Below are 20046 nucleotides of genomic sequence, written 5' to 3'. Positions count from 1 at the left end.
TCTAAATAATCCTTCAGTACTAATAACCCTGTACCATAAATATTATTAGTAGAATAGTATATTCTATAGTTCCTCTACACTTCATATCAATAATTGAGGTTACGCTTATTGATATAATGTCATTTTGACAATACCCTATTCAAATAACAGTTAAATTTTCTTCGAACTATGGCACAAGCATTTGTAACTTCATACAGAAATCAATTTAGGTGGTATGACCAAGCAAGACGACAACCGTATGTATATACAATGTCTTCGAATTAACTTGACGGATCACACTTTTTAGAATTGACCCGGATAAACTAACGAAATTCGAGTTAGAAGGTGATATATGGTTTCTAGACCTCAATGGCGAAATTGACGAGGAGGTAAGTATAGCTTTTTATGAGTGAACAGTCACACAAACATAATATAAAACGTTTTAGCTAAAAAACTTAAATAGCATAAAAGAAGCAATTCATAAACTTTATTTGAAACGGATGAAATCCACCTATCAAGTATCACATTGTGACAATCTTAAACCAACTCAAAGTATATTGAAGAATTATAACTTTTTGTTTATCTGGACATATGCAACTAAACATACAAAACTAAAATATGACTGAATAATTCTAATATATATATGCTTTTAAGGTGTCGATGTTTCTACCTTGGATCATCCGTCAGACAAAAAAGTAAAAAACGAGCTGTTAGAATACTGTCATAAACTGTACGGGCCTAAAAGGCAAAAAATCATACCGCCTCTATACAGCGCACGAAATGGTAACTATTTTTTCTGTATTTGACCATTTCATCGACGGTCTCATTGAAATGATCCTTTCTAGTATTTGGTTATATGAGACCTTCCAAACTGCAAACAGCCCTCACAGTTTACCAAGTCGAATATGGACGGGTCGCCTATAAACTTTTAAAATCTGCATATGGTGTCAAATATTCCTGATAAAAAATAAAGAATAAAATTAAAACAGCTGGTTTTTGACGTCAGACAACGTACGACAGTGTGTGTCAACGTTGACAGTCTATGAAAGTGTATTGAGTTAGAAAGTGCTTTTCTCTATGTTGGTGTTGGATATGACATAAAGTTGAATTGAAGCTGTATAGTTAAAGTTGTTTCGTAACACCTTGTGAAGAAATGACAAATCTTCAAGAAATACCTACGGACGATTTATTATCATTCCACGATTTTCCAACTGTACCAGTGCATAATACCGTTGGTAATTCCACAATTTCGGTACCGGCATCTCAAGTTGACGTATCTGGAAATCTAAAAAGTACGCCACAAATTCCAATTGATAATACACCACATCAAACCAACCCAAACAATTTTGGTGGCATGGACCCTCCGGAAAATCAAGGTAGATGTTATGATAAATGTCATAAGTCGTATAATGTTTTTTTTTTTCAGAAGCCACACCTGTGAAATCATTTTGGACCTTGGAGTATTATCAAAAGTATTTTGATGTTGATACAAAAGATGTTTTGGAGAGAATAGTGGCTTCAGTGACACCAAAATGGGATAATTCACTTAAGCATCATTTGAGAACAAAACCAGACCTATATGGGCCATTTTGGATAAGTGTAACATTAATATTTACCATTGCAATAAGTGGAAATATTGCCAATTATTTACAACATGCTAGTTCAAAGTATCAGTGGAAATATGACTTCCACCTTGTCTCATATGCAGCCACTACTATATGTTTATATATTTCTCTGGTACCTTTTACACTTTGGGGTTTATTAAAATACACTTCTCAACCTGCCAGCGATATTGAACAATTTGAACAGGAAGATCCCACTCCAGGTGCTTTAGAACTTATTTGTATTTATGGCTATTCATTATTTATATACATTCCAGCTGCTATTCTGTGGTCTATTCAAATAAATTTATTACAATGGCTTTTAGTATTGATAGCAGCATTTATATCTGGATCAGTTCTGCTTCTTACCCTATTACCTGCTCTTCGTTTATCCAAGCACAAGTTCTTTTTAGCAGCTGCTATCATGATATGTCATGCTTTGCTAGCAGCTGGTTTTATGCTATACTTCTTCCATGTACCCAATACTTTGCCTGTACCTGATCCTATTACTGTTAAACCAGTTGAAATACAAAGTAATATTAATATATCTAATACTTTACATTAACTGTTTTTTTATATTCACTATAAATAATGTGTGATAATAGATCATAACTATAACAACAATTATCAATAGTATCATTAAAATATTATCATAATCCAATAAAATATAATCAAGAAACACCAACTCTTTTTCTGCTTATTATTTATTTTCATAAATATATAATGAAGTGCTGCGCATTGTTACATTTTTTACCTCTAGTATTTATATAAACATTAACTTCTTTTCACTGAAGTGTTTATATTTATGACTATTGATCGTGACTATAAATACTTTTACTTTATGTTAATACCTATTATTTTTTTATACTGTTATCTGAGCAGCTCTAAATTTATAAATGGGTGTGTAACTTGTTAGGAATAGGAAACAAATAATACATTGCAAATATCACATTTTTTATTTAGAAATAGTACAATTGCAATGAATTCTGATAAGTGAAAGTATACATATAATCTTAAAAATCCGTATGAAGACGACAATGTGTGTCAATTAAAATTCACATAATGTTTTTACAAAAAAATTTAGTTACATATATAGAAAACTAGTAATAAAATATTTCTTTTGTTTAATTACCTTATATTTATCCTATATTTAATATAGTTATATACACAATTATAAGGCAAAACATAGTTAAAAACTGACTTCAATTAAAGTATAAATAACTAACAAGAGGCAACTACAGTTTGATGTGAATTAAGAACTAAGTGAAGATCTGATGTAGTCACAGTTATCACAAGACAACATTTTTAAATATATTTTACCTTACTTGTTAAAAACATAGTAGAGTAGTGTATATTTCAACAGTTTAATCCAAAAGGAACCACCAAATCCTCTTTGTGGTCCACTTTTATGTCATTTATTGCATTTAGTGCAGCATTCACTGAAGTTGTAATCTAAATATCCACAAAATATAATATTAATTTGAAATAAAATATTACTTACCAAGCTAATGTCATCTGAACCCAGTAAATCAGCACCAAGAAGCTTTTCAGGTTGAGGGATATCTTGAAGAATACAGCTTCTTAAACCACTAGCTACAATTGATTTGTTACTGGCCAATACTTGTTGAACTTGCATATTATACATCTTCATTCTTTCAATATATTCATGCTGTTGCAAATTGTGAGTATCTAATGCTGCTACATCTATAACATTCCTACAATAAAACCAATATTTGTTCAAACGAAACAAAACAAAAGACACTCTTACGTAGCCGTCTCCTGTAATATTCTGCTTAAAGCAGATTGTTCATCAGTCTTTTTAGGTAATGTACTTGGATTTATACCTAATAGGTCCTCACTAGAACAACAGTAATATAAAATACTTTTACGGCATCACATATCAGTTATAATGTTACCTATTTACAATATGTACATTTAAATTGTTTGATGCTGTATCTGTCAGCAAATGTGTTTGTTCATTCGGTTCTCCGTGCTAAAAAAACATATTTTTAATAATAATGATATGCCGCGGGTGCATATAAATCTCTTTCACACCTGTGTAGAGTTATCATCTTTGCAAAAAAAACTCCAACAACATCCCATTATTTTCTCTTTAAAATAAAAGCACCTAGTTAAACTCTTTTAATACTCACTCAACCTCCTTCAAAATACAATATCCGCTATTACTCGGATTTATTTACAAAATCCAAATGTCATTTTGCTCCGACAGTTGACGTTTCAAACAAAAGCCTAGGATAACCAAAAACATTTTTGTCGACATTATCTGCAAATTAACGAACTGTTGTGTATTTTTAGTTGCATATATACACCATTTAGTTATCAAAGTAGTATTCTACATAGAGTAATAAATTCTCTATAGAATACCATAGAGTATATATATATATATATATATGCTTTATGGCATTCTATGCTTATCACAAAATACAGAGGCTATTATTAATGGACATTTTCATGGTTTGTAATGCTAATATCTACATATATAAAAAATAACTCTATGCTTTACTAATACCCCTGTTAAAAATTGGAAGTTACTTAAATAAATCAGTTTCATAGTTATTAAAAGTTACTTTTACTATTATCGGATATTATATATAATAAAACAAATATATAAAATTATATTAGACATTTATTTTGAAACATAGAATTTAATATACAGATATAATATCAATACACATAATATACATAAATTCTTTCTCTCAAGCACCAAGGATTATCTCTTCGAAAAGGCAAGCATGGGTTCACTAAATCTATCATTTCAATCATAATCATCACAATTAGGGTCAAAAATGTACACCCATGGAGTCACAGTTATTTTATTAGTATGGTTAACAAATATAAAGAAAACTGAAGAATACTAAAAAGGCACTTATGTAAATATTTACATAAAAAGTACACTATCATAATGAAGACCTGACAGTCTTAGAAACGAAAACAATATAAATGCAAACTTTTGGGGTAGGTTTTGTTCAAACAGTTTTGGTGATTAAAAAAAATCATTTCTGGACTTCTGACTTCGTGAGTTAAAACATAAAGGTTTACTACTAACGATTTTAAATTGGCAAGACTGTAAAAGTGATAATCAGGAAGTAATTTTAGGAACACTCCCAAACTGTCTGAGGCTTACGTATACAGTTAGCAGGAACAACATTTTCTGAATAGTGCTTTGTATCAATTCATATTTACAAATGGACATGGAAAAATAGAACTATCCTACACTGTATACATTATATGGGTTGCATTAGTATAACTGAGTAAGTACTTATAAAATAATTATAAAACTTTTTTTTAATAAATTTACCACATTCAACGTATTTATTATTTTAGAATTCAGTCAAACCGTTGATCACATTTTTTTTGCTACTAACTAAATGAAGGTTTAATATACTCTCTTAGGCCTTAACGCGTTATTTATATTTTGTTTAATATTTTATAGAACTTTCAAGATACATCTGAATTTTTTAAAATATAAATTTACCATATCTGATATATATAATTTATGTAGCTAGTAATAAAAAATGGATTTCTAACGCCCCTTAAATATTTTGGCATGAATATCATCGAATTTAAGATCACGTTATCACATCACTTTTAAGATTAGTTTTTGGTATTCAATTTTTATTTTCAAAAAGTTGCAATCGCTCTTGAACATTCTCGCAAACTTTTTTTACACTTTTATCAGACTTGGGAGATAACAAGTCAACTATTATCCGTAATTTGATTCCCTAGACATGTGGTGGTTAGTTATTTCTGTGCTTGCTGTACTCTTTTTTCCCATTCGGCTTTACGTTGACTGAAATTTTTCGTCGGTATATCCGAGTTAGTGCTGATGGTCGTGATCGTTTCGGACTCCGCTCTTTTCTCCGAATAGTTCTGTTCCTTCACTGATTGCCAATCGGTTCGTCGTCTCTCATTGAGTGATGGTTGTTTTCTGATTGACAGCTCATGGGTAGGCTGAGGTTTCGCCAGGTTCAGGCTAACTGCTCGATGGGATGACAGGAAGACGTTATTGCTGATGCTCCGTCGAAGATGTACGTCCGATTCTTCGCCACTTGTTCGTAATGACTCCGTTGATTTTTTTGAATCGTTGAAACTGGATTTTATCAATTTGTTTTGCATAGAGCAATCCTCTTTCTTCTTTTGGGGGTCCTCACCAGTAGCATCCTTCACATTCTCTTTGTTCGACTCTCTAAATAAAAAAAACAGAAATAACATCAGCCTTTTAAAAGTAATTAAGACATTTTTTTGATTTATAATTTTTTACTAAAATTGTTTAAATGTGGAATACACTTTATTATTGTATATAAATAAGTACTGATGAAGAGATAGAGAGAGGAAACAAGAGAGATATTGTGGAAGAGTGAGAGGTGGAGCAGAAATAGGAAATGATGACTACTTAGTACTAAAGACAATAAGACTGGACAATGAATCGGTGAAACAGAAACGGTCAACAAAAAGAGGTACACAATTTGAAACTATAAGAGCTTATAAGTTACACAATGAAATTATAAGCAGAAAGTATACACAAGTATTAAGCAAGACAGAGATATGAAACAAAACCTAAGACAAACAACTGAGCAACTCTGGAATTATTTCAAGAACAGAAAGAAAGATTTCAAGAGTATTATTTATTAGAAGCAGCGAAATGAATCTGTAATACTAACAAAATAAAATCTGATTAATATACAACAGCATGGTGGTCCGAAATAAATAAGAATGGAAATAGAGCAATAGAAAACCGGAACAAACTATCTGAATAAAAAATCAACTAAAAGCTATGGAATATGCTATGCTATATATAAGGAGATCTAATTTATGAAGATGAAAACATAATGGAGAGATGAAGGGATACCTGGAATTGCTTTGTTGACAGGAAACAACGACAAAAATATACCGACCAACAAGAAAAGAAAGTGAGAGTACAGAGGCGATAGAAATTTAAGAATTAAAAAGTCTACTGAGAAAATTGAAGCATGAAAAGGTAGTAGGTCAAGACAGAAGTACTGAAAAAAATTAATCAGAAAGCTACTGAATTATCAGCGGAAATTTATAATAAAGTATGGAAAGAGGAACAAACGCCACAAGATTGGCAAATTGCACTTATTATGGCGATAAAGAAACAATGACATAAAAAAATAAAGATTTGTAATAATTATAAGAAGCATTAATCCGTTATGCACAGCTATGGAGATATATACCAGAAAATTACATAAAATCGTCTGAAATCAGTAGCAGATAGGTAGAAGAATAGAATAGAATAGAATAACAGTAATAGAATAGAACAGCACAACGAATTCAGAAAGGGAATAGGTATAAAACACCATATTAAATATATAAGACAAATAGTGGAAAAAGTACAACCCCAAAAAACCCTTTCATATAATTACGAAAAAAAATATTACAAAGAAAAACTTGCACTGAGTTTTTTCTAAGCTGCGTAGGACACTAAAATTTGAAGCTTTTTATTGAAAATACTGTAATTCAAATTTTAATATAAAAATATTAGAATATACAACATTACAGTATTATTTAGGAATGCATATTTAGATATTTTGTTAAATTGCTTTAAAAATCATTTATTGGAGTATTTAGGCATCGTGTTCCCGTGTATTTGACCTTTATCCAGTCAGAATATTTACCTAAGTTTCTCTTCAGCGATGCTCTCCTGAATTTGCTCTACGTCGCCATCTTTTAATTTCAGCGACCTCCGTGCAAATACTTTCATCAACTCCGGCTCTTCCTCGTTCTTATGTTTCACCAACGATTTTCTCCGAAGGATGACGCCGTCGCCTGTCCTCCTGTCCAGCTTGTCCAGGCTGTCCTGCGACGATTTATCCGCAGCACCTGTCGATGGATCGTTACCGTTCTGATCGGTTTTCAAAGAATCCAGCGATATGGAGCGGGCTTTCAGCGCCCTATCTTTTAAATGATCTCTGACCGGAGATTCCGGAGTAATCGATATGATTGAGGATTTCCGGGACGATGGCTTTGAATCGTTCTTCCTAAACCTGTCACAAAATTGATCGTCATGTTGCGTTCACTAAAGAATGGACGATGGTCTAATCTATATTATGTATTCGTTAGCGTAACTCCAATAAGCATTAGTCATTGGTCAGTTTACAAGCAAAATTCTAGTAATTTAGAACTTCATTGAGTTCATTCAGATAATTATAATGAGGCCGTTATTAGTGGAAGAATACCGAAGACAGCAGTGAAACAGAGATATTAATGAAGATTCGTGTCAAAGTCAAGAAGAATCAATACAATTATTAGAAATGATTCAACAAGTAATTTCAGATTGATTGAAAAGCAAAGAAAATTAGTTTATTGCAATAAGCCCCAATACAGACCTGAGTGCCCCAGAGATTATGGAATTATTCTGAGTTAAGATAGTCACAAAAGTTATCAGAAGCAATTTAATCCGTTTGATCAGACCACTGATAAATGGTAATAACACAATGACAATATTGTATTGTATTGTTATATCTAACAACTCTATACAATGAGAATGCTAACACATAGAAATTTTATAAATTTCAATTTTAGAAAATTTAAAAATCAATGGATTAAATTTTCAAAAAAATTAAGAATTTATTACACTGCTAAACACCAAAAAATAATGATTTTTCACTTTGCAAGTCAATCATTATCAATTTTATCTATCACACTATATCAATAAATACGATAAAGAAAAAAGGAATTAGTTCTAGTTTTAAGTGGCATAATTCTGTAAAATATTTCATTACTGTAACTTTGACCAAAGGAATTTTAAATAATAAATATTTAAATAATAAATATTTAAATAATAAAGTATGGAATGGTGTATCGATGAAATAACAGCTGTGAGTTTAGAGTATTTCACTAAACATTTCATTTTATTTGTAATTTTGTAAATTAAAATCAATCAGTTGGATGTTTAAGGCTTGTTGAGTTTTTAGGTTCAGGCGGTCACATTTTCTGCTTTCAATCGATAAATTTGGTGTGGCATAGGAACTGGTAAACTGTTCGACTGTAGAATAGATCAAATAGCGGATGGGACATTGGGATATTTCACTTTTCCTTTTCTTTTATTGATAAACCTACTCTTATGGGCGGATTCGAGCAAAAATTATAGTCCTGTAAATTCCAAAAACCTAGTGTCCCTGTGGAGTCTACAACATCACAAGACAAAACAAGAAATTCTGCACCAATTACAAAAAAATACTATGAAATTCACGTTTACAGCAATAGTATTACTAATTATAACATACAACTATATGTATTGACAGTTAACAGGTACATAAATAATGAAAAACAAATTTACCACAAACTGAAAATGTAGAATATTGAAAATATAAACTATCACTATGTAATTTTTTAATCCAGCAGATTTATTTTTGAATCTGAAATATTTTCATTGTTGAGCAGTGTTATTATGGTAACAAAAAAGGAATTAATTATTTACTAAAATTCTTCTGAAGCTCTCACCTGTTCTGGTTAGGAGTAGTGGGTGTTACAGGAACTAAAGTTGGTGTTTTAGGAGGAGAAACATCCTTGGAACATTCACTATCGCCATCCCTCTCGATGATTTCGACGTCTTCCTTGCTGAACTTTCTAGGCAATAGCTGAGGCCGTTCTAAATCGTCACCTGAGGTGGTTTTAGTTTTTGACTGCTCGACTTCGTCAGGTTTCATCGTGAGTATGATGTTACTTGCCGATCTTTGTTCCACTTTATTAAGTTGTTTATTCAGGAACTCTGGAACGTTTTCCTTGGGCACAGTTACGCTCGTTCGGATAATCTCGGTGCTTTTCTGTTTCAGATGGATTTTCGTGACCGATATTTGACTCTCTTTGTGCACGATGGATTTAATGCCCTCATTTTCCACGCATTCAGTCTCGGAAGTTATAGTATTGTGATTGATATTGTCTGCTTGGCTGGTGACGTTTACGATTGCGGTGTGACTGGGACCGGATATAGTAATGGCGTCGTTGAATGGAAGCAGAACGGGTTCTTTGTTCGTCTGGACACTATGTTCTTCAAAAGTATTTGAGGAAGAAGTGTTATATGTGTAAGTTGAACTACTTTGCTCGCTGTGGACCTGAGTCCTTTCGGCTTCTTTCAGTGCCGATTCAGTAACACTTTTATTGTTCACGGTTATAATCTCGTTGTTTTGCGTTTCAACCTCCGGAGGTTTATCTACTTTATCGCACAGTTTTTGTACCGGTTTCAAGATCATCTGCAACTCGGACTTCAATTTCGGTTCATCCAAATTTTTAATACTGTCCAAGGAGGAGGATTTCGTTACGGTTTTCGAACTATCCGCCGAGAGTCGGTCGCCGTCGAGAACAATCAGTTTCTCCGATTGGTTTTTGAAGCTGTACGATTTACTGATCGTTTTTTTCGGCTTGGGGATCGCGATTTCAACGGAAGGCGGTAGCTGGTCCTCCTCGACGGCGCTGCTCAGATTCAGCACGCGTTGTTGCAACGATGACAAAGCGGCGAATTTCGCTCTACTTTTGGTCTCCTCCACGACAATGGACTTAATTTCAGAATGTTCTTTTGTTGTTGTGGTGATCGAAGACGAAGTGTGTGTGGTAACATCCCTTACGGTTTCCTTGACGTTAGAATGCTGGATTTGCCGTTGTTTTAAAACGTTCTCCAGCTCGAGTTGTATGGGCGATGTTCGGGCGTGGTATAGTCGTTCCGGGGTCACCGGTGAGATGGGCTCGACGCTCGAAGACTCCCTGGGTGAGGTGGGCGACGACGGGATGTCGATAGGTTGAATTCTCTGACGGGAAGCCGCTCCTGTGCGTGGGACCACCGTTGGTTTAACTTCTTCGCGTTTCGCATAAGTGTGTGATGTCCTGGGGCGCGTTTCCGGTTGTGCTTTGGACACCGTTACCGGAATAGGCTGTGTATGGACGACCTACAGACAAACAAATATTTAATTAAATCATATTTACGGTTTATCTGTTCTTAATAATTTTTCTATGGGTTTGATTAGTCCATGGCCAATAGAATATATGATACAAAGGCTTCAGCAGATATTAACGATAATTTTATATAAATATAATTTTCAAGTAAATGAAAAGTTTCATAGATGGTGCCGTCGGTACGATTCTTGGAACATTATAAAATAATGTGTTCTCCTTTTTTAAATTTTTATATTTTCATTCTATTAATCAAAATCAATTTATTTATGAAGAAAAGAGTATCAAGTTTATCAAGAATGGAAGGTCGACGTTGGATTGACAATATTTCGTTAATTCGTTGACATAATTAAGTGGAGTTTCGGCAAAAGCATGGCAGTTCAAGTTATAATCTTAATATTGTCCCTATTCATTTGATCACAGAACAACAGAAGAACAGAAGAAACTAAGGGGAAATATAGTGATATCAAAATAACTTCAAAAATAAACACAACAACGAAGGAAACAAGAACTAAACGTAAATAAGTAAATATGATCTCTAAATAAAAGTAAAATACATGGATATACAATTGTTGATTAGATGAATTAGACCTCCAGGGGATACCATCATATGAAACGAACATAAAACTGGTGAACAATTGATAGGTGGTGAGCAAAAAGAGTTTTATCAAAATATCATAAAACCACCTTAACCTACAAACTATTGTGGCTGTATGATTAACTGTCGCTTAAATCCTTTGATAATATATGCATGTCGAACTATAATGTTAAAAAAAGCTATTTGATAACATTACTTGTATTTTATTATTTTATTTAGATGATGAAGTGCAGTAACATTATGACGTTTTGAATTTTGATGTGGTGAATTCACTGTTTTATTGAATAGACTATATCTGTTAACACCCATTGAAATTAAAAGATGTTCACCTTTTCGTCGCTGGTCCTCTTCGCCGATCCACTATCCACCTCCATGATGGTGTTACGTTCCATCACCTTCTCCTCCTTCTTCTTCTTCTTTCCGCTCCGGCGTGGAAACAGTCGATCGAACAGGCTGAGTTTCTCCTCTTTCTCCTGCACGGGCAGCGCAGCGTCGTCCTGGCTCTTACCTGCGTTCGACCTGCTACGGCTCAACCGAAAAGAATCGCCAGTGGGCGGGGTGACTCCGGCTGGCAAAGAGTTACATTTTAATTTGATATCGGGACGAGGCGGATTGGTTAAGGCGCTAGTCCTGGAAGTACTGCTATAAAGCTCGATTATTGGCTCTGGAAAAAAGGGAGCGAGCAAAACGGGCAATATTAGTACACAAAGTATTAAGGGTGACGAACGGTTTGGTGGAGAGGTGCTTAATTAGTACATTAAAACAGTAAGTACCTGTACGGAACAGGTATTAACTTAGGAGCTTATTGATGTTTCTCAAAGAAGAAATATGATATTTTATATTTTTCCGGTTGGTAACCGTAATATGTTGAAATATTAGATTTCCTAATAGATTTTTGATCTAACTAGCATCATATTTTTTTGAGCAAATTTGATGCTTTATCAGTCATAAGTTTTTTTTATTTGTTAGTTGAACACATACAGGAGATGTTCAAAATAATATGAACACCTGACATGTAAAATATTTATTTATTAATAACGTGTTGAACCACAATTTAAATTTTCCACAATTTTTTTAAACAGTTGCAATTCTTCGAAGAATAGATTCAGAGTACTGTGTAGTGGCGGCTAATGATAAACATTTTCAGGTGTTTTGGCATTTTTGCAAAAAAACCTATTTTTTATAAATTAAGTCCATCCTACGCTGTTTTCTGTTCGCAAATTTAGTAATTACTTTGTCATTAAAATTATTTGTTACAGAACTAAAATGTTTTTGAATAGATAGCATGGAAAGAGCTGTTAAACGATCTTCGACCGTTGCATTTCTGAGTAACGTTTTGATGCACTTTAATGTTGAGAAACCCCTTTCGACCTCTGATGTTGTTATTGGAGTTATTGTCTCCTAGATTGTTTGCTATTAAAAATTTTACAAGAGGTAGTGCACCATTTAATGTCCTGTAATCATTTCTTAGATAAATAACTGACAGTTTAGTTTGTAATCATTCTTATTATTTCAAACTCATATGCAATACTGCGTTCAAAATATCAATAGCGTCGCTTATTTCAGTAGGTCCTTTGCTGCGGTTTGTTCAAAACGATATCTACGTGGGGCATCACATGTTGGAATGAAGTAATGTACGGTGAATAGAGGCTGCTGCACTACAGACAGTGTTGCTGGAGAATTGATCTTCAATTTCATCTAAACACTCAATGAGATGATTTCTGTTACCGTACACAACATTAATAGTCTGTAGATTAAAGTTCCAACGGGTTGGAGCACCGCGGAAGATCCTTATGTTCACAATTTTGTTCAACACATCTACTCGTTGGGGTGAATTATTAAAAAAAAAGTAATGTCTTGCAGATTGCCAAAACTACACGTACGTGCTTATTTGTGGAAGCAGTTTTAAACATAATTAAATTAAATTGGTTGACATAACAGTGTACATAGTGAGCCGAACGATACTTTTTTAATCGCTCTCATCATGCCTCCAAAGAGCTATCCTTTGACACATTTTTATTATGCCTCTATATATTTATCTAATACACAGAATATAATTGAGCCATAATATTAGTTGGCTCTGCTAATGCAAATTCTATGTTTCTATATTTTCATGTTTTCTTATTTTAAAACTTAAATGCTCTAGATCGTTGACGCCCATTTCCGTCCAAGCTATCACCACCAAAAAGTAAACAAAGAAATCCGTACAACGCTTTTTTTTGTTACATCCACGTATCCAAAATTCATTTTTAAAATAAATGTCTCTATTAAATTTACGGGATTAACTTTTCCATTTACTTGCACCAGATTTCTCAATAATATTTTCTGGTAATGGTCTACTTTTTCGTTTAAATTCCTACTTTTCTTCGTAAGAATATTTAAAGAATATCTTCAGATTAATTAAATTAAAGACGACATCCATACTCACAGTTATTAATAACTGGTGGAAAGTCGCGTAAAATTCCGATACAGATAACCAATATCACATCACATACTGGGCGCTGGACTAAAGGCAGTGAAATCTCCATTTAAAATATCGGCTTTGTTTTGAACCGATGGAATTGACATGGGGATAGCGGGTGTCGCGCGAGGATTTCAAGGAGTTCGCAGAGCACGTCCGTCTGGCCCAGATAAATAATAGCGATCGCTATAGCGTCAGTCGGTATCGACCGTAGGTTATTCCACTAGTCCACGTTACTTCCGTGGCCTGCACTTCCATTCCAGTTTTTAAGATTTATTACAACAAGAATTCGCGAATGTTAAATGGGATTTGATTTTTGGTAAATATGGAAATCTACTCGTCGGTCTATACCTTAAAACTCCTCCTCAATTATGTTGAGGTCTGGCGATTGTAATAGTCAGAAAAGATGTTTGATGATATTTTGATCTTCCTCAAACCAAGACTCAGATTTTTTGGCCGTGTATGAGGGCGAATTATCATCTTGAAATATGGCAGTGTTTGGCAAAAAAATTCTAGTCATAGTAAGAACGTAGCATTAAGGATATTGCTGTATTAATTCGTAGTAATCCGTAATCAGTGATGTGAATGACAGGATTCAATACTACGAAATTTTAACTACTCAAAAACTTCTCATTGTAGAAAACTTTAGGAGTTGACGTAATATCAACACAACTGTTTGAGGGTTCACATGATGAACGTGATGAATCCATAGCAATTCGGTTACGTCCTGTAAATTTATATTTATTTGAAATTGAAATCTTGTTGACATCTTTTTCAGAGCATACCAAGAGAAAATATCAAGAGTTTATGATTGTATTTTAGATCCATTTGTAAATGGGAAAGGTTCTTGGAATATAGGCCCCAAATGGTATCATATTCACATTTTTAGTAGATGAAGATTCGTCGATTCGATAAATTTAATCTGGTTCACATCATTATAATAAGTTTTTGCTCAATAAATGTGTTAAACATGGTGAGTGTTGAAACATCGAAGTTTAATTGTAAGTAGAGGTGGGAGATAGTAAACGCTGGATTCTGAACATCTAATTTTGTTAAAAAATAAGAAATAAAAGGACTCCAATGGCAATCTGTTTATGAGCTATTGAAGAAATTCTTCAATATAGATAGGGGATAAACAAAACATTATATACAACTAGATACTAATTTAGCTATTCTTGACATTTCTACAGTTTTTTTTAAATTAAATCCTTTCTGGATTTTATGTTTTCCGTTCAGATAAAGTAGTAGAACTACATATTTATGCCGTTTGATATCATCATCTCAACTCGAATTTTAATTAAGGATTCACTCAAAATAATTCACCAACATGCCTGGAGTGTTTCCCTATTTAGTGAGCTATCTTTTAGCAAGTCATTAGATTAAGAGCCAGTAAATTATTTATAAATCATATCATAGAACCCGCCTGTTTGACGTTTTGGCGATAATGATCATTATTCTGCTGAATGACGTACTTTAATTGTTGATATCGGAATCTTGCTTCGACAAAAATTCATTTTCACGGTTCTACTTCTGAAAGAACTATTCTTTTTCAGTGCTTGATTTAAATGCATCTTGTATCGTTCAGTTTGAACAACCCATAATAAATTGTATTCTGCTGATTTCCACAAAGTCTTAACAATTAGTTTTTATTAGCGTTGGGAACTATCGACTGAAAACGACTATCGACTGTTTAGCAATTGACTACTTTTTACTATCGACTGTTTTCAGTCGCTATTTTCGGTCCAACTGATTTTGTTACTATTTACTATCGACTGTTTCAGTCGTGTACAACGTGTGTCGTTAATTATTATTTTTGGTTCTACTAGTTTCATTGGACTGATTTTTAACATTCTGGCTGTGTTGCGACCTTGACAAAAATGTACCCAATTTATGCTTACATAGATTTATATGTAATATGTATAGTTTTATATTTTTGTTGGCAGTTGTAAATAACAATACATTATATATTAATATAGCAGCATTTTGGAACGATATTTTTCAATATTGTTAATATAATAGGGTAAAAAGATTTATATTGTGAATGATAAACAGTAAAATACTTTTGACTGTTTTTATGGCAATAATAGGTAATATTTCGATTACTCTCTCGATTTTTGATTTATTTAAAGAAGGTCTAGCAGTTATTGTGCGATCATTTTTAATTATGTCATGGATTATTTTTTTTCTATGATTAGGTATATGTTTCATTTTTATTTAGCATTTATGGTTATTGTACATCTTTAGTTTTTAGGTTTTGTTTAAGTTCTATTGCATTGTCTATATTTATAATAGTATATTATTTAAAAATAGCAATTAACATATTAAAATACGATAAAATATTTGTGGTGTATTATTCCACTCCATAGAAAAATTCCAATACTTTGTCCCAGATCCACAGAACATTCAAATATAAATGTAATTCAACTTGGCAATTATCTCTGTTAGTACGTGAATGAATATGTACATCTCTGTCTTGCTTATACTACCATTGGAAAATATAAGCACATATAAAATTAACTGCTCCAAGCAATTATCTCCGTCTTTTCCTCTCTTATAATTTATACAGGAAAAGTTTCGTACATCTTCGTCTGACATCACGAACTGAAAAAAATAGTCGAATCGTGCGTGTGACTGAAAACAGCAATAACTATTTTCAGTCGCTAGTTTTTTGACTATCGACTGTTTCGACTGTTTTCAGTCTATAGTTCCCAACGCTAGTTTTAATATTGTTAAAATTAATTTATTTGAAAGAAGTTACACGCATGAGAATATTATTATATGATGTTTGCTTGTGGTATTGGTGGAATCATCGCTGCCAATTATCATAAACAGTTACTATCTTCTTATAAATATTATTTATTTCGACGGACTCACTCTATTCCAAATAATGATTTAGTACAATTATCATAACTTATTTTAAAAATATTACTGATACATTTTTTGTCGATAATGATGATTGATGATATAATTAGAACAAAGCAGGACAGAAACACTGACTGTTATGTACAAAAGCACATTCGTTAGAGACAACAGAGACAAAAATACGAAGGAATAATTACCTACCTGTAGTAATACTTTCTGGAGATATACTTCTAATGGAAGATTCTTCATTAACTTCTGGTGTGGCGGGTAAGGCAGTGGCAATCTATAAAATATTACATTTTTTAAATCTCGTATTCACATTTAATTGAATACAGAATTTTAAAATACGAATATAAAAGTAATCCACGCCATTTATGTTTAAAAATAGTATACTTAAAGTTTGTTTAACAAGTTTACACGCCATTTTTAACATCCGTTCATCTCCTATGTGTAAATAAAAAATATTTGTGTAGTTCCTTGTAGGTCCCGTAACAAAAAGCATTGGTAATTATCGAGGAACTTTACTTTGGTAGAGTTGTATTCCTAGCCAGTTTGATGTCTTAGTGCAACCCTAGATTTGTATTCAATAAGTCCAAATAAGCTTTGTTAAATGTGATAAAACACTATCTTTGATCTAGTTGAGATTATCTAACTAGATATAGATTTAATTTCGGGTTTGACCTGCTTAGCTTTGTTTGATATTTCCATTTTAATTCTATGATCGAGAGAGATGTCGAGGTATTTCGCTAATTGTACTCTGGTTGTTAGGGTCTTGTTATTATTCAGTTCCTGTCTTTTCCTAGCAACGCAAAATCGAGTTTACACTCCCAAACTTATGTGGTGTGTTGTGGTTTGATTTTAATAATAATATAAGTGAATATAGTCTTCAAACCATGAGCAACATGCCCACATGTGCTGTTCTTTATATACAGCTTTGTTTTGACTTGGTTTATCATAGTATGTTTACTTTTGACACCCAATAACAAAGAAATGCAAAAAATGCTTCTTTTTCTAGTACTGAAGCAATATTTTTTATCTCCTTCTTTGACATCGCCTCTTGGCTTCATGTTATGTGGCATTCAGTTTCTTGTTTTAAATGCAATCAAGTTACCTTTCATATACAAATATGTTCTTGTGTTCTCTATGGATCTTCATCCGGTCATTCATCTTAATTACTAAATGCAAATAATCATTCAGTAAAATGTTCGGGTGGAAAATGAACTCAGTTATTCAAGTAAAAGTTTCACAATTTCGTCGGTTTCATATCCAAATATTCCTATAAAATGTGATGTACTCGCTCAGTTGAGATACTTATGGCCTCAGCCACCTCACGTATTTCGATCGTATAATATTCTATTGATATTTTTGACGTGACGACTACTTTGGCCGACCTAAATGTTTGGCATCATTTGTTCTGGTACGAAAAAAAATGGAATTCAGTAAACTTCTCAACTATTAAAATTAATAGTGCAAAGTCCCTCTAGTATTTGTCAAGTCTTCCATAGTTTTGATGATTTTTTTTAAACAAAAAATGCTTAATCAGCACATCAAAATGACTGCAACGAGAAGCAATAATCATACTGACATTTACAGTATACAGTTTGGGGACTGAAACATGTTCTGGAATGTCTTAAGATTGCTCGAATAATTATGCTTAAAAAATTATAAACGGACTTCCCGGACGTCTCACAAACTTTTGACTGTGCATGGAATTTGGGATTAATTTACAAAATGAGTAAATTGCTACCACAGAATTACTGTCAAGGACTGGAATCATATATTTTCAAAAGAATCGAGAGTATTCTGGATAAACCTATTTTGGGTGGAGTTCCACAGGGTAACGTCTTGGAGCGACTCCTGTATTTGCTCTATACTGTTGATATCTCAACAACAAAATTAACAGTACTTGGAACATTTGCCGACGACACAGTTATCGTGGCAAAAGATGCGATGCGGTGAAATGACAAAAATCTAATTATCATTTGACGGATGCCCGATTTTTCAAGCAGAATCAGCTAACTACTTCGGAATACATCTCAATTAGGTTAGTAGGTTAAATTATAAACATCATGTTAGACAAAAAGCAGATCAAATTAGACTCAAAGTCAAGGAACTGTACTGGTTGGTCCGAAGATACTATAAACTTGACCTAAAGTCAAAGGGATTGGTTTTTCAGTATCATTCGTAAAGCCAATTTGGACCTAAGGGGTGAAAATATGGGGTTGCACTAAAACATCAAAACAACTAGTAATCCAACGCACCGAAAACAAAGTTTTACGGCTAATTGCCAATGTTTATCTATCGCTACGTAATCAATGAAGAGCTGCACGATGCCCACGAAATCAAATTGTTACACGAAGTGATCCAAGATTTCGCCTTAAATATAAAACAATGTTAAATCATAGCAACGTAGAGGCAATACAGCTACTGGACAGTACGCCGGAAATCAGAAGATTGAAGCAAACCAAACCGCACGAACTTGTTTAGTGTATAAGTGTATTCTTAACTTTAGCTTAAGTAGCTTAGTTTTGATTTTAATTAATTTGGGACATACATTAAAATTTAAAATATGAACTTTCCAAATAGAGAAACTGTATTATGATTGAATAATCTTAGTTCAACTTCCTGACAATCAAACTGCTTACACTTGTAAAGACAAGAACAAAACTGATTTGTTATAAATATACCTGTCCTTTTTTCCTTCGCGGTGCTCCGTATGTTCGTTTGGGTCTGACCGATACCCGGTGATGGGCGGCGCTGTGATTCAATGGTACCGACAAACTCGTGGGCCCCAGCTCTATGTCTGCAAGAAGTCAACATAAACAAAACAATGAGTGCGGGCCAACGCTCGGCCATATTTACCCAATTCTGGCTTTTTTTCGTTCAGAGATACCTTAGAGGAATTCCGAGATGGCAATCCGATGGAATCCTGAAAGGGAAGGGCAACGTTATATATAATAGAGACATACATAAGATAATGTTAAAATGATCATAATACAATAAAAAGGATTATACCTAACAGGTCAATTGAAAAGTCCCCGACCTACCATAGCAAAACAAATGTTTTTGGCAAAATTAGTTCTTTTATTCAACATAATTTCCTTCAAGAGTAATACACTGATTATAGCGTCCCTCCAACTTTTCGATACCATTTTTGTAATACGATTTGTCCTTTGCGATGTGTACGATAACCTCCTCATTCGACAAGAATTTTTTCCCAGCATTCTTTTGAGATCTCAGAACAGGAAATACGGTGGATGAGGAAGCAATTCTAAGCCCAACTCATGGATTTTTGTTATCGTTTTCACTGACTTGTGACACCGTGCATTGTCTTGGTGAAGCAGATCTTTCTTTTTCTTCAAATGCGGCCGTTTTTCAGCGATTTCGTCCTTCAAACGGTCCAATAACGCTATGTAATAGTCGCTATTGATGGACCTTCCTTTTTCAAGGTAGTAAATGAAAATTATTCCATGCGCATCCCAAAATACAGACGAAATAACATTGCCAGCCGACTGTTGCGTTTTCCCACGCTTTGGAGCGGGTTCATAGTGTGCCGTCCACTCGGATGACTGTCGATTAGATTTCGGAGTGAAGTGATGGAGCCATGTTTCATCCAT

The 20046-nt window shown here is 33.4% G+C and overlaps 4 protein-coding genes across 24 annotated transcripts in view; 2 read left to right on the top strand and 2 right to left on the bottom strand.

Annotated features, from left to right (window-relative positions):
• The first annotated feature begins 136 nt into the window (after nt 1–136).
• Nucleotides 137–1086, top strand: LOC143190602 (uncharacterized). Its single transcript, XM_076395008.1, has 5 exons — nt 137–236; nt 287–368; nt 426–531; nt 634–762; nt 825–1086. The coding sequence occupies exons 1-5, from the start codon at nt 169–171 to the stop codon at nt 938–940; spliced, it is 501 nt and encodes a 166-aa protein (XP_076251123.1). The 5' UTR covers nt 137–168; the 3' UTR covers nt 941–1086.
• LOC143190600 (protein YIPF1) lies at nt 984–2261 on the top strand. Of its 2 annotated transcripts, none has more exons than XM_076395004.1 (2): nt 984–1355; nt 1406–2261. In XM_076395004.1, exons 1-2 carry the CDS (start codon nt 1133–1135, stop codon nt 2143–2145), a joined length of 963 nt encoding a protein of 320 aa, XP_076251119.1. In that variant the 5' UTR covers nt 984–1132; the 3' UTR covers nt 2146–2261. The 2 variants fall into 2 exon arrangements, with proteins under 2 accessions (XP_076251119.1, XP_076251120.1); XM_076395005.1 differs by having other exon boundaries at nt 991–1355; nt 1409–2261.
• A 256-nt stretch (nt 2262–2517) lies between these two features.
• On the bottom strand, nt 2518–3816 carry Lamtor1 (Late endosomal/lysosomal adaptor, MAPK and MTOR activator 1). The gene is made up of 5 exons (XM_076395007.1): nt 3636–3816; nt 3497–3573; nt 3349–3438; nt 3082–3295; nt 2518–3032 (listed from the first exon to the last, which is right to left on the bottom strand). Exons 1-5 carry the CDS (start codon nt 3681–3683, stop codon nt 2937–2939), a joined length of 525 nt encoding a protein of 174 aa, XP_076251122.1. The 5' UTR covers nt 3684–3816; the 3' UTR covers nt 2518–2936.
• Nucleotides 3817–4209: 393 nt separating this feature from the next.
• LOC143191377 (uncharacterized) overlaps nt 4210–20046 on the bottom strand; it is a 181484-nt gene continuing 165647 nt past the window's right edge. For 13 of the 20 annotated variants that reach the window (XM_076396376.1, XM_076396389.1, XM_076396381.1 and 10 more), the window contains 7 exons: nt 19292–19358; nt 19117–19232; nt 16631–16712; nt 11436–11770; nt 9066–10504; nt 7238–7606; nt 4210–5787 (listed from right to left, as the gene is read on the bottom strand). In XM_076396376.1, the coding sequence (XP_076252491.1) occupies nt 5343–5787; nt 7238–7606; nt 9066–10504; nt 11436–11770; nt 16631–16712; nt 19117–19232; nt 19292–19358 (2853 nt within the window). In that variant the 3' untranslated portion in view covers nt 4210–5342. The remainder of the gene's footprint in view (nt 5788–7237; nt 7607–9065; nt 10505–11435; nt 11771–16630; nt 16713–19116; nt 19233–19291; nt 19359–20046) is intronic. The other 7 variants (XM_076396386.1, XM_076396387.1, XM_076396384.1 and 4 more) reach the window with 3 other exon arrangements.

This window comes from Rhynchophorus ferrugineus, unplaced genomic scaffold (genome assembly GCF_030347505.1).
Source record: "Rhynchophorus ferrugineus isolate W39M unplaced genomic scaffold, kcgeb_rfMv2 rfM2, whole genome shotgun sequence".
NCBI lineage: Eukaryota > Metazoa > Arthropoda > Insecta > Coleoptera > Curculionidae > Rhynchophorus > Rhynchophorus ferrugineus.
This window is presented reverse-complemented; position numbering and strand designations above follow the sequence as displayed.

Excerpts from the sequence above, each read along its gene's own strand:
- LOC143190602 (XM_076395008.1), top strand. The coding sequence starts at position 169 with ATGGCACAAGCATTTGTAACTTCATACAGAAATCAATTTAGGTGGTAT. Across the intron at positions 237-286 it reads GACCAAGCAAGACGACAACC|AATTGACCCGGATAAACTAA; the intron begins GTATGTATATAC and ends CACACTTTTTAG. Across the intron at positions 369-425 it reads ATGGCGAAATTGACGAGGAG|CTAAAAAACTTAAATAGCAT; the intron begins GTAAGTATAGCT and ends AAAACGTTTTAG.
- LOC143190600 (XM_076395004.1), top strand. The coding sequence starts at position 1,133 with ATGACAAATCTTCAAGAAATACCTACGGACGATTTATTATCATTCCAC. Across the intron at positions 1,356-1,405 it reads GGACCCTCCGGAAAATCAAG|AAGCCACACCTGTGAAATCA; the intron begins GTAGATGTTATG and ends TTTTTTTTTCAG.
- Lamtor1 (XM_076395007.1), bottom strand. The coding sequence starts at position 3,683 with ATGGGATGTTGTTGGAGTTTTTTTTGCAAAGATGATAACTCTACACAG. Across the intron at positions 3,439-3,496 it reads AATGTACATATTGTAAATAG|TGAGGACCTATTAGGTATAA; the intron begins GTAACATTATAA and ends CTGTTGTTCTAG. Across the intron at positions 3,296-3,348 it reads ATATTACAGGAGACGGCTAC|GAATGTTATAGATGTAGCAG; the intron begins GTAAGAGTGTCT and ends GTTTTATTGTAG.